General features: G+C 39.7%; 1 protein-coding gene across 2 annotated transcripts in view; it reads right to left on the reverse strand.

The window, feature by feature from the left end:
- The window catches only part of SHC3 (SHC adaptor protein 3), a 189475-nt gene that overhangs the window by 30300 nt on the left and 142858 nt on the right, over positions 1–16317 (reverse strand). For both annotated transcript variants that reach the window (XM_077299832.1, XM_077299827.1), the window contains 7 exons: positions 9590–9643; positions 6250–6301; positions 6038–6164; positions 5501–5657; positions 4394–4490; positions 3713–3907; positions 862–1148 (listed from right to left, as the gene is read on the reverse strand). In XM_077299832.1, coding sequence (XP_077155947.1) covers positions 862–1148; positions 3713–3907; positions 4394–4490; positions 5501–5657; positions 6038–6164; positions 6250–6301; positions 9590–9643 — 969 coding nt within the window. The remainder of the gene's footprint in view (positions 1–861; positions 1149–3712; positions 3908–4393; positions 4491–5500; positions 5658–6037; positions 6165–6249; positions 6302–9589; positions 9644–16317) is intronic.

A 16317-nucleotide genomic window follows, 5' to 3' on the forward strand; every position in this document is an offset into this window, starting at 1 on the left:
GTGCTACATTTCTTTGGTCATGAAACCATTGGTACAGCTATTTCTAAAAAGTGCCCCAGAAGATGTTTTTTAACACAACAGCGCCAGGCCACATGTTGCTCATGCTACTTGTGAGCAGGCTGTGTGGCCAAAACATGCTACCATGGTTTTCAGTGTCTCCAAACTTGTCTCTCATAGAGCATACTTGAAACATCATTCATCTGCAATTACTAAGGGAGCTTCCATCAGCGGATCTTGATGATTTTCCCAAGTGCATTCAGCGTGGCAGAAAATTCCTCACACAACCATTATTACCCCATTAATACCATGCCAATGCATGTGAGTGTATTTAAAGTATATGTGGGGAACTCTTACTTGAGATTGAATAAATCGAAATATTTTAAAAATTTTACTTTCATTTTTTTGGCCATATGCATATCACTAACATGTCTAGCATTCCTGGGATTTCCATATCTCCACGACTCTTCATTCTTGTTGTTGCAATTTCAATGTTTCATTCTTGTTGTTGCAATTTCAATGTTGAGGTGTGTATATTGTAAAAAATGGATCATTTTATTATTTTATTTAAATCCCTTCCTTACTGGTTCTAACAAGAGTTGCAAGCCCCAATCTATTGGTACAGGACTCTTATGTCCTGGTCCTCGATTAGCTTAAATTTTAACATTAATTATTGCCAGGGCAACGTTTCAGTATTTCGCTGCTTTTGATCTCTATGCAATACCAGAAAACGGGGATTGAATCCCTGATTGTTACTATTACAAAAATAACTTACATACAAGAAAGAATGCATTAATTTAGGCATAAAACTTAAAGTACAGGTTATCACAGTTGTTTTCTGATCTAAAAACGCAAAGTACTTACCGTGCCTTCAGGATCTACCAGAAGAAGGTGTTTGGCTTGTCCATTGTGCATGCCAGTCAGCACATAAGAACCGGGATTATTGATGCTTTTTCTAACAAGGAAATCTCCGTCCTTCGTAAGTAATTTCTCGGCCTCCTTCCTGCACATTTCTCCTACATACCAGGTTTCTGATTTCAGTTCTTCATTAATAGTTAAGATGGCAGCTCTGGATAACAGTGGACTAGAGCAGTCTACTGAGGCATCTTTATTTAACATGGGCTGGTGCTTCAAAGCATCTTCAAATGGTTCTGCAGGAAGGTTATTAACATTATTGTTAAAATTATTACTGGTTGTAAATAGATGATTCTCAATATAATGGATACTAATAAGGGATGAGTGACCGTGCTCTGCTAAGGTGTTATCCGACCATGTTCATGTGCTAACAGAGTGTCTGCGACGTTCTCGAAAACATGCTCCTTCATGTCTCGCAGCTGTTTGACATCCGAAACACATACGGGGATTGCCATTTTGTTAGACAATCCCTCATGTGTTGCTGGTGTCCAACAGCTGTAAGACATACAGGAGCAGGGACTCAAACATATTTTTTGAGCAAGTTGAAGACACTCTGTTAGCACCCGAGCATGCTCCGATAACACCTTATCAGAGCACGTTCACTCACCACTAATACTAATCTCATTTTAAAGCTAGGAGTACGTGAAGAGATATTGGTTAAAGATTAGAAAGGACAAAGATAATAACTATAAATGTCATATGCATATGATTCTATGTAGGAATATTTGCTTTTCCCGAAGTCTTCTGCCCTTGCACTCTTATCTATAATCCCTATTTGAATTTATGCGAGGGAGAGAGAAAAACAGAATTATTCAGCACACATATGACACATGTGAAAGTGGAACTGTTCACCTACGATCACAATTTAAATTACTGGGTTGTTTTTAACAGGCTTGAGAAAGGCTCATTGTAGCCGAAACATTGCAACACCACAAGGGCTGTTAAAGTCCTTTTTGAATTTTGATAAGTATTGGAGTGCTGCCTCTTTTTTATATTTTCTAGATAGATAGATAGATAGATAGATAGATAGATAGATAGATAGATAGATAGATAGATAGGCAAACAAGATTTAATTCTTGTTGGCAAAACCCTTGTTGGCAAGTACAGCAGTCAGACATTTTTTGCAGTTGATGATGAGGTTTGCACACATCAGGAGGAATTTTGGTCCACTCCTCTTTGCAGATCATCTCTAAATTATTAAGATTTTGAGGCTGTTGCTTGGCAACTCGGAACTTCAACTCCATAAGTTTTCTATGGGATTAAGGTCTGGAGACTGGCCAGGCCACTTCAAGACCTTAATGTGCTTCTTTTTTCTTTTTGAGCCACTCCTTTGTTGCCTTGGCTATATGTTTTGGGTCATTGTCTTGCTGAAAGACCCAGCCATGATCCAGTTTTAATGTCTTGGTGGAGGGAAGGAGGTTGTCACTCAGGATTTTACGGTACATGGCTCTATCCATTCCCCCATTGATGCGGTGAAGTAGTCCTGTGCCCTTAACAGAGAAACACCCCCAAAACAATGTTTCCATATCCATGCTTGACTGTGGGGATGGTGTTCTTTGGGTCAAACATGGCGAGTTGAGTTAATGCCTAAGACCTCATTTTTTGTCTCATCTGACCACAGCACCTTCTCCCAATCACTGAAAGAATCATAAAGGTGTTCACTGGCAAACTTCAGACGGACCTGCACATGTGCCTGAGCAAGGGGACCTTGCGGGCACTGCAGGATTTTAAACCTTTATGGCATAAAGTGTTACCAAAGGTTTTCTTGGTGACTGTGGTCCCAGCTGCCTTGAGATCATTAACAAGTTCCCCCATGTAGTTTTAGGCTGATCTCTCACCTTCCTCATGATCAAGGATACCCCATGAGGTGAGATTCTGCATAGTGCCCCAGATCGATGTTGATTTACAGTAATTTTGTATTTCTCCCATTTTTTTACTATTGCACCAACAGTTGTCTCCTTCTCACCCAGCGTCTTACTTATAGTGATGAGCGAGTGTGCTCGTTACTCAAGATTTCCAAGCATGCTAGTGTGTTCTTTGAGTATATTGGTCGTGCTCGTAGATTATGTTTGTGTCGTCGCAGCTGCATGATTTGTGGCTGTTAGACAACCTGAATACATGTGGGGATTCCCTAACAAACAGGCAATCCCTGCATGTGTTCAGGTTAACTAACAGTTGCAAATCATGCAGCTGCAGCGACACAACCATAATCTACGAGCACGACCAAGATCCTCGGATAACACCCCAGCATGCTTGGAAATCTCAAGTAACGAGCACACTTGCTCATCACTACTTACTTATGGTTTTGTAGCCCATTCCAGCTTTGTGCAGGTCTATGATGTTGTCCCTGACATCCTTATAAAGCTCTTTGGACTTGCCCATGTTATAGAGGTTAGAGTCTGACTGATTAATTGAATCTGTGGATAGGAGTCTTTTATTAAGGTGACTATGTAAGACAGCTGTCTTGAATGCAGGTAACGAGTTGATTAGGAGCGTCTAACGGGTCTGTAGGAGCCAGAACTCTTAATGGTTGGTAGGGGATCAAATACTTATTTCTCACTGCAAAATGCAGATAAATTTATATAATTAATACAATGTGATTTTCAGGATTTTATTTTTGATATTCTATCTCTCAATGTTAAAATTAACCTACCCTTAAAATCATATACTGTTCGGGTCTTTGTCAGTGGACAAACTTACAAAATCAGCAAGGAATCAAATACTTATTTCCCTCACTGTAGATAGATAGATAGATAGATAGATAGATAGATAGATAGATAGATAGATAGATAGTACTTACTCATATCAAACAAATCTTTTCTAGGGCTTATATCCTTACAGCTGTCCACTGATCCACAGAACAAACCATCCACACTCCGCTGAAGCGCTCCTAGCATTTTCTTGTTCATGTGTTGTGTGTTCACATATGTGGGTGCATTGTTTGCATTATTAGCTGTTGACTTTCCTTCTGGAACACTGTATATGTCCAAAGAAGCTGAAAAAGTTATTATATTATTTAACAAAATGCAACAATAGGAAAGTAATATTTTTCTCAAGCCTACGCATACCAAACCATAAGAGGTTGTCCAAAACTACCAGTGAATTTTATACTATACATCTATTAATTTAAACTACTTTTCTAATGTACTTCAATTAAAATTCCATATCTTTTCCTCCCTTAACTTCTTGTCTGTGTTTTTTTTTTTCCTACTTCTGATGACCATTTGTTTGCATCTCAAAGTGCGCAGTGGATGTTCTCAAAGGGGTCATCATCGGAGGACTTGGGTTGCTGACACTACCACCGCTTATTTTTCCTCCCTGAAACAAAGCTTTTCAGCGGGCACTTACCACAGTTTCTTTTACCTTTATGCCCTAATAGCCTCAGATTAACAGGGGTTAAAAAAGCCCAAACACAAACTACAATAGACTATTTCTGTAGGAAATTGACATCTGCTAAAAGAAATGCTGTGTGACATCTTACCTTGTCTTTTTACAGCTTGCTGAAAGTTTTCAATAGACTTTTCAACCAGATGACGACCTTGGTAGTAAGTTTGCTCTCTTCCAGTAGAAGTCATAAACTAAATTAACAATAACATAATTTGTATGAGTTATATGAACATTTCCTGTATAATATATTTGACTTACATGTATTGTCTCAATATTACAATATTACAAGCTACTAAAAAGGAAACAAGATGTTTTTGTTATTAGTAATTGCAGATATTACAGTATGCTACATCTTTTCAACAAATCCGAAGATTTCGGGCTTAGTAGTGTGATATGATTATATATATATATATATATATATATATATATATATATATATATTATATTAGATCAGAAAACATAACAGTTCCATGTGCCAATGTGCCATTACTGTCTGATCGCTACGGGTTGAATTGGAACAGATAATAATGGAGAGGTGCTGCTACTTTTCCACTGGGAGTTCTCGGGGATCAATGTGGATACTACTTGTTGGAGATTTACAGTATAGTGTAGCAAATCTTTATTTCTTTCATTGAAATTACATTAAAGTTGTACCTATAATTTCACCCAAAATCAGAGTAAAAGAAAAGTTTTGCTTTCTCATCGCCCACGTCAGTTTAATATGTGTAGAAAATGTCCAAATTCTCATGTTCTTCACCTTGGCATTCTGATAAGGCAGTTCTTTTTCATCAGCATTCTGCCAGTACAATAGGTGCTGGAAACTAATTTCTCTCTTTTAACTTTGTTTCAGCCCTTACTTATTTCATTATAAAAAAAAAGGGCTATGACAAATAACTTAGGGGTTCTATACTTATTCAGAAAGCTACAGGGATAGGGACAGCTTTGTAACATATGCTGATGCCCCCCACACCTGTGAAGACATAGGACAGTATGTTCTGATGACTTACTCAGAAGGTGCAGTCTTACCTATGTAATTTGAACCGCAGAAGGAATCCCCCACATTGTTTCTAGGGAATAATAATTCTGATATACTCCAAATGACAAAACTACATGATATACCGTGTAAACCGCTCATACGTACATACTTAGAATAGGGAAAATAAAAACCCTCCTGACTACTTCATGGGTTTATGGTATATACCTGTGAGTTATCTCCATGATTTAGATGCTGAGCTCTTAATCTCTCATCAATGATTCCTCCTGGGGGTGGAATTTTATTAGGAATACTGTTATAATATTGGGGTTCTGTTGTAGTTCCGTCTTCTTCAGGCCATAATGGGTCATCTAAGCTTTGCATCCTAAAAAAAAAAAAAAGAAAATCATAATTTTTGTTGATCGTGGTAAACTATGCTGCTATTCGTACAGTAATTCAACCTTCTGCACATATTTGAATCTCTGCACTAAATCACACATATAACAGTATAAATGTGAAAAATGGTTACAAACGTTGCCAGAGGCAGAGAAAAGTAGGGGCGGACACAGACAGAAGGGGCCCCTGTGGAAGAACAATAAATGACCCCTTTGTAGTCCAATATCCCATCATGATGCACAATTTCACCTAATTTGGAGGTAGAGGTGGGCCGCATACTACTTGGGCAAAGGTTGCACCAATGGTACAGTATGTCTGCCCAGGAGGAAAAGCATAAAAGCAAAGATATGGCCTGTGAATTAATATTACCGGTCAGGAAATGCGGGCATCTTAGAAGGGCACTGCAAATACTGTTTGAATCGAAGCTCAAATGCTTGGCCTATAGTGCTGATAACATCCTGAGCCAGTCCGTCACTGCACTCCAGAATATGACAAGCTGGAGGAAACACGAAATGTGCAGATATCTTAGTATAAGCCCTCCAATAGCAGCAGTAGTGATCATTTATCATAATAGATCTTACCTCTACGATTAACAGGATCTTTCGCCACATAGGCAACATAGTCTGTAGCATCCTAGTAGACAAATAAAGGCGTTACACTTTTTGTTTAGATTTTTTGAGGATAGTTTATCCATATAAAGAATTTGATTTTTTTTTTCCCATTTTATATTTGATTAGGTTATACTTATACTTTTACATACCTTTACTTTAGATATTGATTAAGGCTTAGTACTCATTCTTTATCAAAAATTCAATAATGGCAGTCCAGCCAATACATATTTCATCATTACTATAACATAGCATCCCCATCTTATTCTTTCTACGCAGTGTTGAGAAATGAAAAACTACAGTTACTACGTTGCTCAACATTGAAATTGCACTAAGAATGGAAAGTCTTGGAATTATTGAAATCAAAGGATCGATGAACACGTTACTGGTATGCAAATTATGAAAAACGCAAAATTTTCAAAACATCTTAATTTATTCAGTACTGAGTATTAGCCTGACACGCAGAAATACATGCACTTGGCATGCTATCAGTGAGGTTATTAATGGTCGTCTGAGGAATGCTTTGCCAGGCTGAATGCACTAGGGCACACAAATCATCAAGATCCGCTGCTGGCAGCTCACTTTGTAATTGACAATCAATGACATCCCATATGTGCTTGATAGGAGACAGGTCTGTAGACACTGTAAGCCATAGCAGTACATTTTGGTCACGTGCCATGCTCACAGTAGCACAAGCAACATGTGGACTCGCATTGTCATGAAGGGGTCACAGTCCTAAAGATGCTCCGAGGACCATGGGATGCTAGTTACACCCCAGAGACATACATGTAACCATTAATCCCTTAAGAACCAGGGGTATTTCAGTTTTTCCGTTTTCATTTTTCGCTCCCCTTCTTCCCAGACTCATAACTTTTTTATTTTTCTGTCAATATGACCATGTGAGCACTTGTTTTATGTGAGACGAGTTGTAATTTTGAACGACACAATTTGTTTTAACATATCATGTACTGGAAAATGGTTAAAAAAATTCCAAGTGCGGTGAAATTGTAAAAAATTGCAATTCAACAGTGTTTTTTTGTTTTCCTTTTTACTATGTTCCCTAAATGCTAAAACTGACCTTCCATTATGATTCTCCAGGTCATTACAGGTTCATAGACGCCAAACATGTCTAGGTTCTTTTTTATCTAAGTGGTGAAAAAAAATTCCAAACTTTGTTTAAAAAAAAAAAAATTGTGCCATTTTCTGATATCCGTAGCATCTCCATTTTTCATGATCTGGGCTTGAGTGAGGGCTTATTTTTATTGATACCATTTTGGTGTAGATAATATCTTTTGATGGCCCATTATTGCATTTTAATGAAACATCACAGCGACCAAAAAAATGTTATTCTGGCGTTTTGACTTTTATTCTCGTTATGCCGTTTATCGATCGGGTTAATTCTCTTTTTATATTGATAGATCGGGTGATTCTGAATGTGGCAATACCAAATACGTGTATGTTTGATTTTTTTATATTGTTTTATTTTGAATGGGGCAAAATTTGAACTTTTATATTTTTTTATTTTTACAAACTTTTTTTACTATTTGCATGCTTCAATAGTCTCCATGGGAGAATAGAAGCTGCAGTACTTCGATTGCCTCTGCTACACACAGAAGATCAGATCGCCTGTATGTAGCAGAAATGCTCAATTGCTATGAGCGCCAACCACTGGGCGGCGCTCATAGCAATCTGGCTATGACAACCATAGAGGTCTGCTGGAAACCTCTGGTTGTTGTGCCGTCCATTTGGCGACCCGCGATCACGTGACGGGTCACCGATGGGAGAGATAAAGGACGCACTTCAGGTAAGCGCGAGTTAAATGTCATTGTCAGAAATTGACAGCGGCATTTAACTAGTTGACAGCCGCGGGTGGATCCCGATTCCACCTGCGGCTGTTGCAGGCACATGTAAGCTGTATAGATAAGCTAACAAGTGCCCGGAAAGGTGCGGGCTCAGCGCCGGAGCCCACACCAACCAGGGTGAGTCCAACAAGGGCGTATTATTACGCCCAACGTCGGAAAGGGGTTAAAGTGTATGGCCAAGTTGGAATATATGTAAGGATATTTTTTGGTGGACAAACTATAGTGATATGGATGTTTCATCTTCAGGGGGACATCACTCCCCAGTCTCGTGGCTTCCTGTTTAAAATGGCATAGTTTTCTAGTAATGAAACATTGTTTAGACCAGTGACAGGGATGCTCTCCTGGACATCTTCAATGCTGCAGCAGCGCAATAGAAAGCTGGCCTCTGACTGGGTGCTTCAGCGATCTTAGTAACTTTAGACCAGCTCTTATAACCTCTATTAGAATGAGCCTGTACACATTGGGCATTGAGACATGACTGCCAGACTGCAGTGGTGGCCAGTACCCTGGACCATGAGCATTAAGATTGAAAATGTCTCCTTTCTTGAAAGCTGCGGCAAGTTGCTTGTTTACACACTTTCTAATTGGAACTGTTAGTAATGTTGAGAATAATACTTTTATTTTATTTATATAACTAAAATGAAATACAGTATGCATATAATAGCACTAAATGCAATCGGACTTTCAGGTCTGTCAACTTCATCTCTGAACTTAGAAATACTCCGCCGAAACCATCTCTTTACAGTAAAAATGCTGCATTCAAAATGCCCTTTTTCAGTTTTTTAAAAAAATTTCACTGTGTTTTTGCAGTGCTTTTTTGCAGCTTTTACTGGTGCAGATTACTTTAGCGATTTGTCTACAGTACATGTTTAATAAAGTTAGTTTTATTCACCAAAAACGCTTAGTAGCATTTTTGCAGCATCCTTGATCTTTCTCATTCCTTTTTTATGGGTGAAAAAATGCTGCAAAAACGCTGAAAGAATTGACATGTTGCAGATTTCAAAAACAATGCAGTTTCCAGTTCAGTCAAGAAAAAAAAAACAGGCATACATTTTTACTATGCAATAAAAAAAAAGCTGGAAAAAAAAAGCAGCAAAAAAAGCATTGTGTGAATGTAGCCTAATAGCAAGCATGTAATACAGCAAAGCTCTATAAAATAAGGAAATTACTACTAAATAAATTAAAATGAATACTGTTTTTCTATTTTTACAAACCTCTGCCCCGGCTGAGAGAAGAAGTTTAAACACTGCCTGTGACATGTTTGCTGCTGCATATACGAGATTTTAGCCTCTCGTGTGCTATGACCCTACTTCAGTTGTCAAAAGAGGGAATTAGATAAATGCTTTTATAATATCACCATGGTAAGAAGTGATAGGAATCATTTCATGTGTCTGCTGGGTTTTCTCTTTATTGCTAGTAATTACATGAAACCAAATATGTTACGTACTTACCGGATCACCACCAGATGCAAAGGAAATGGACTGCATATGATGGTTTGCTATGATCTGTACAAGAATAAACAGTGGAAATAACCAGTTATCAACTGTATATTTGTTTTTAGATACCTAAAAATATTAATTTATACAATAGTAATAAAAATAGTAATTTCAATATGTATTATATGATGTTTAGGAATTCATTTCAAGAATGTGGGCATTTAAATATATTCATAGCACTAGCAAATAAATAATATACAGTGCCTACAAGTAGTATTCAACCCCCTGCAGATTTAGCAGGTTTAATAAGATGCAAATAAGTTAGAGCCTTCAAACTTCAAACAAGAGCAGGATTTATTAACAGATGCATAAATCTTACAAACCAAAAAGTTTTGTTGCTCAGTTAAATTTTTATAAATTTTAAACATAAAAGTGTGGGTCAATTATTATTCAACCCCTAGGTTTAATATTTTGTGGAATAACCTTTGTTTGCAATTACAGCTAATAATCGTCTTTTATAAGACCTGATCAGGCCGGCACAGGTCTCTGGAGTTATCTTGGCCCACTCCTCCATGCAGATCTTCTCCAAGTTATCTAGGTTCTTTGGGTGTCTCATGTGGACTTTAATCTTGAGCTCCTTCCACAAGTTTTCAATTGGGTTAAGGTCAGGAGACTGACTAGGCCACTGCAACACCTTGATTTTGTGCCTCTTGAACCAGGCCTTGGTTTTCTTGGCTGTGTGCTTTGGGTCGTTGTCTTGGTGGAAGATGAAATGACGACCCATCTTAAGATCCTTGATGGAGGAGCGGAGGTTCTTGGCCAAAATCTCCAGGTAGGCCGTGCTATCCATCTTCCCATGGATGCGGACCAGATGGCCAGGCCCCTTGGCTGAGAAACAGCCCCACAGCATGATGCTGCCACCACCATGCTTGACTGTAGGGATGGTATTCTTGGGGTCGTATGCAGTGCCATCCAGTCTCCAAACGTCACGTGTGTGGTTGGCACCAAAGATCTCGATCTTGGTCTCATCAGACCAGAGAACCTTGAACCAGAGTCAGTCTCAGAGTCCTCCAAGTGATCATGAGCAAACTGTAGACGAGCCTTGACATGACGCTTTGAAAGTAAAGGTACCTTACGGGCTCGTCTGGAATGGAGACCATTGCGGTGGAGTACGTTACTTATGGTATTGACTGAAACCAATGTCCCCACTGCCATGAGATCTTCCCGGAGCTCCTTCCTTGTTGTCCTTGGGTTAGCCTTGACTCTTCGGACAAGCCTGGCCTCGGCACGGGAGGAAACTTTCAAAGGCTGTCCAGGCCGTGGAAGGCTAACAGTAGTTCCATAAGCCTTCCACTTCCGGATGATGCTCCCAACAGTGAAGACAGATAGGCCCAACTCCTTGGAAAGGGTTTTGTACCCCTTGCCAGCCTTGTGACCCTCCACGATCTTGTCTCTGATGGCCTTGGAATGCTCCTTTGTCTTCCCCATGTTGACCATGTATGAGTGCTGTTCACAAGTTTGGGGAGGGTCTTAAATAGTCAGAAAAGGCTGGAAAAAGAGATAATTAATCCAAACATGTGAAGCTCATTGTTCTTTGTGCCTGAACTACTTCTTAATACTTTAGGGGAACCAAACAGAATTCTGGTGGGTTGAGGGGTTGAATAATAAATGACCCTCTGAAAATACTTTTCCCAATTTAAAAAAAAAATAAACAAAGAAATAACATTCTTTTTTGCTGCAGTGCATTTCACACTTCCAGGCTGATCTACAGTCCAAATGTCACAATGCCAAGTTAATTCCAAATTTGTAAACCTGCTAAATCTGCAGGGGGTTGAATACTACTTGTAGGCACTGTATTTGTGTACCTTGAAGAGTAACCGTCATTTTAATTTTAATTTAATAAATAACATGAAAATAAACAACTTTGTAATATATCTTATCACTGAAATCAGCTTCTTTCTCCTCCTGGACTGATCATTCATTCTAAATTCAAGAGTAAGGACAAAGTCAAAGTTGGTACTCATAAGACTCTATGGAGAGAGTAGAAGGCAAAACAGGAGCTAAAGGCAGACACAGACATTCTGCTGCAAGTCCTCCTGAAACGATAATTAGGCCGGAGTCAGACTAAACATATGACAAATCGGTCCGAGTCTCCCTGCCGAGAGTCGCACGAGTGTTCTCCGTATGGTCATCCGTGTGTGATGCGTTTGCAATGTGATGATGCGATTTTCTCCCACCCATTTATCTGTATGACATCCGTGTGATACGCGTATGGCTTGATATTTCTCACTGATTTTCCCCATTTAATTTAATTGCTCAATGGGCTGAAATGAGGAAAATGTGTGCGTATTAGTCGCAAGCTAGCGTGTGGTGTCCGAGTTTTTCTCGCACCCATAGGCTTGTATTGGCGAGTCTCGGACGATATATATATTGCAGCATGTTGAGATGTTACATGCACGTCGAATACATCTGAGAAAAAAAAGCTGATTTTCTACGGTAGTGCAACGCCGGCTTTACACTTTAACCGCTTTACCTTCCCAAGTCTGTTTGCATTTTCATGACCGGGTGAAATGTTACAATTCTGACCAGTGTCACTTTGTGAGGTCATAACTCTGGAATGCTTCAATGTATCTCACTGTTCTGTTTCTGAGACTGTTTTTTCGTGACATATGGTACTTCATGAAAGTGGTAAGATTTATTCAATATGACTTGCATTTATTTGTGAAAAAAACCCTGAAATTTGGCAAAAATTTTGAACATTTGCAAACTTTTGATTTTTATGCCCTGAAATCAGACTTATGTCACACAAAATACTTAATAAATAAAATTTCCCACATGTCTTCTTTTTTATATAAAGTTATAAGGGTTAAAAGTTGACCTGCGATTTCTCTTTTTTTCAACAAAATATACAAACCAATTTTAGGGACCACATCACACTTGAAGTGACATTGAGGGGTCTACATGACAGAAAATAAAAACTGCCCCCTTCAAGGTGCTCAAAACCACATTCAAGAAGTTAGTTACCACTGCGCACGCTTCACAGGAATTTTTAAATGTGGAAGGTAAGAAAATAACATTTAACTTTTTATCGCAAAAATTTGACTTTAGACCCCAATGTTTTTTTTTCTTCACAAGGGTAACAGAAGAAAATGGAACCCAAAATTTGTGGTGTAATTTCTCCTGAGTAAGCCGATACCACATGTGGTCAAAAACTACTTTTGAGGCACAGTGCAAAGCACAGAAGAGAAGAAGAGCCAAAATTAAAGTTCAGATTTGGCTGGACTGGTTTGAAGGTGCCATGTCATATTGACAGATCCCCTGAGGTGCCAGAACAGCAGAACTCCCCATAGGAGACACCATTTTACTAACTACGCCTCTCAATTAATTCATGTAAAGGTGCCGAGATCATATTGACACCACAGGTGTGTCAGAGAATTTTATACCATGCCAATGAAGAAAAAAAAATTAAATTTTTACCACCAAAATTTTGTTTTGGTCCTTACCGCGTTGCGTACCCAGCTCCTAATAACGTGGGCGGTCACCTGACACACTGCGTCATGCTGGTCCTAGACGAGCCGCCATCACTGCTCGCACCTCGCGTGGCGCTTCCATACAGGATCTCTGCCCCCCATAGGAGCGCAAAGATGGAGTAGCTGCCACTGGCCGGGGCAGCTCTCCAACTCTACGTCTGGAAGATAACCTGCTTACCGCACTTACTGCTTCCAGGAACATTGAAAAACCACGGAGCTGCATGCATCAACGCTTGCCAGTAAGGTTTTGATTACTACTTCATTTTCTGCCTTTTCCTTTAACCAGCTCCGGTTTTTGGTATTGATGCATCTTGAATACAGTGGCAGGCTGTAAATCACTTTTCAGACTTTATTTTAGTTTTTCAACTTGGTTGGCTTTACTGGTGGTACCGGTATAAATAGTTCGGTACAATTCCTCCTTTCATACCAGCACAAATTATTGTAGTTTTATTTTTTGTATCCCCTACAACAGTGTGGTTATTGTTTTTTTGCTGCAGGTATTATATTTTTTTGACACCTGCGCCGCTTTCACTATATCTAAAATTTTGTTTTAGCCTAAAATTTTGCATTTTCACACTGGGAAATGATACAAATGGCACCAAAATGTGTCTCACAATTACACTGAATGTGGAAATACCCCATATGTGGCTGTATAGTACTGCTTAGCCACATGGCGTGATTCGGGAGGGACAGAGCGCTATTTGCCTTCTGAAGCGCAGATTTTCTTTGAATAGTTTGTGGACTCCATATACAGAGCTCCTAAGTGATAGAAGAGCAGAATTTCCCCTCAATTAACCCAATTTTGGATTTTATACCCTATAGATGTAGTGACGATTTTGACTCCATGGGTGTTTTCCAGAAACAAGCAACCGTGGCTGTTGCTAAGTGAAAATTGCAAACTGACGCTGTAGCTACAGAAATGTCAAGCTTGTGGACACTAACTGCAAGTTTATAAGCAGGCAGCTGGTATTCTATCTGTAATGGAGTGGCCAGCACAGTCACCAGATCTCAACCCCATTGAGCTGTTGTGAGAGCAGCTTGACCGTATGGTACGCAAAAAGTGCCCATCAAGCCAAACCAACTTGTGGCAGGGGCTTCTGGAAGCATGGGGTGAAATTTCTCCAGATTACCTCAGCAAATTAACTGCTAGAATGCCAACGGTCTGCAATGCTGCAATTGCAGCAAAGGGAGCATTCTTTGACGAAAGCAATGTTTGAAGGAGAAAATTATGATTTCAAATAAAAATCTTTTTTTCGAACCTTGTCAATGTCTGGACTAGATTTTAGATTCATTTGGCAACTCATTTGATTAATAAAAGTATGAGTTTTCATGGAAAACACAAAATTGTCTTGTGGACCCTAAACTTTTGAACGGTAGTGTATACAATCAGTACAGTGCATGTGCAGCTTACTGTACATGTATTTAATTATTAAAAGATTATTTTTCTGAAAAAAAATGGAGTTGGCTCCCTTCAAAAGTTTCTTAACCAGTAGAGGGAAAGCCGATGGCTGGGGGGCTGTTTATAGCCTGGAAAGAGGGTAAAACCTATGGAGCTTCCCAGGCTATTAATATCAGCTCACAGCTGTACACATAGCCTTTACTGGCTACTAAAATTTGGAACCCCCCCAAAATGATGTAGGGTCCCCCTGTATTTAATAACCAACAAAGGCTAGGCAGACAGCTGATATTAATAGCCTAGAAAGGGGCCATGAATATTGCCCCCCCAGGCTAAAAACATCAGCTCTCAGCCCACCCAGAAAAGGTGCATCTATAACATGTGCCAATTCTGGCACTTAGCCTCACTCTTCCCACTTGTCCTGATGTGGTGCAAGTGGGGTAATAGTTGAGGGTTGATGGGGGAATTTGTTTTGCCAGGTGACATCATGTGAAGAGATTAGTAATGGAAAGGCGTCTATAAGGCTTCCCCATTACTAACCCCATATTGTATAAAAACACACACCCAGAATAAAGTCCTTTATTTGAAAGAATGACATAGATTCCTTTAATAAATCTTAATTATGCCAAACTTATAGCATCGCCCATTCCAGTGATGCCATTGTCCTCTGCAAGAGGACGTTCTACCCACACTGTAATCCATGTCTTGGGTATAAACAGTTTTCCAAGTTGCAACTGACCAGTTGCAACTGCTTGCCTGCTAAATATTGTGATTGATATAGGTCGCAGTATTTAGAGGGTTAAAGTGCCAAGAGCAGTGCGGGCATTGCTCCTGCTCTGAGATCCGGGTGTCAGCTGTCAGAATCAGCTGACACCCTGCAAGAATCACGCATGCACAGCCTCTGTGCACGCAAAAGCTCCAAGGTCATAAAGAGGTTAAAAAGGTCAATAGGTATGTAATTTTTTTTATACTTGGTATAAATGCTGTTGTTCTCTTGAGCCCGCTGATGTTTTCTTTAGTTCCTGCATCTCTCTAGATATGGCCACATTTTCCATGAGCAAGCGGGGGGCCCACTCGTTGTCAGGGACACCGGCATACTATGGAGCTGGTGCTTCAAACTGAAATTCTTACCTCTCCTCATTCTCCGCTGGCCGCAGGTCCAGTCTCTTCTGCGTCTTCTAACTCTTTGACGTCTCAGGGCAGAGGACGCAGTGATGTCACTACAGTGCGCCTTCTGCACTGAGCAGTGCAAAGAGCCAGAATAGGCTAAAGACACCATAGTTGAGTAGACTGAGCTGCGGTCATTGGGGAAGGAGGAGAGGGAAGTATTTGATTATTTATTTTTTATCTATGGAGTCTATTCTCTGTGGATCATTACATGGGGACCATTCTCTATGAAGCATTATATGGGGCACATTATTCTGAATGCTGCATTATTGTCATTCTGTGATAGGGGAGCGGGGCCTCTAACTGTCCCTGGTACTGGGACCCTAACTATCACTGTCTCAGGGGTACTCTTTGACCTCACTATGCTCCTGTTAATCCCTGGTCTGTCTCCTCCCTCACCCCATGTAGTAATGTGAACAAGACACAAAAGACAAACCAAGGATAACAGAAACCCTCTATCATACAAAAGCACCAACCAACAAAAGGGAAGAGGATAGGGACAGGGAGGAATAAACTAAACAAGAACAGGTTGCATATGCCAAATAATTTAAGAAAATACAAAAATACACAAGACCCCCAAAAAGGAAGAAGCTATTTCGAAATGTGTGTCGGGGCACCACCTGCAGCCAGGTTATGTATATTCTATTCAT

The sequence above is a fragment of the Ranitomeya variabilis genome, chromosome 1 (genome assembly GCF_051348905.1).
Source record: "Ranitomeya variabilis isolate aRanVar5 chromosome 1, aRanVar5.hap1, whole genome shotgun sequence".
NCBI lineage: Eukaryota > Metazoa > Chordata > Amphibia > Anura > Dendrobatidae > Ranitomeya > Ranitomeya variabilis.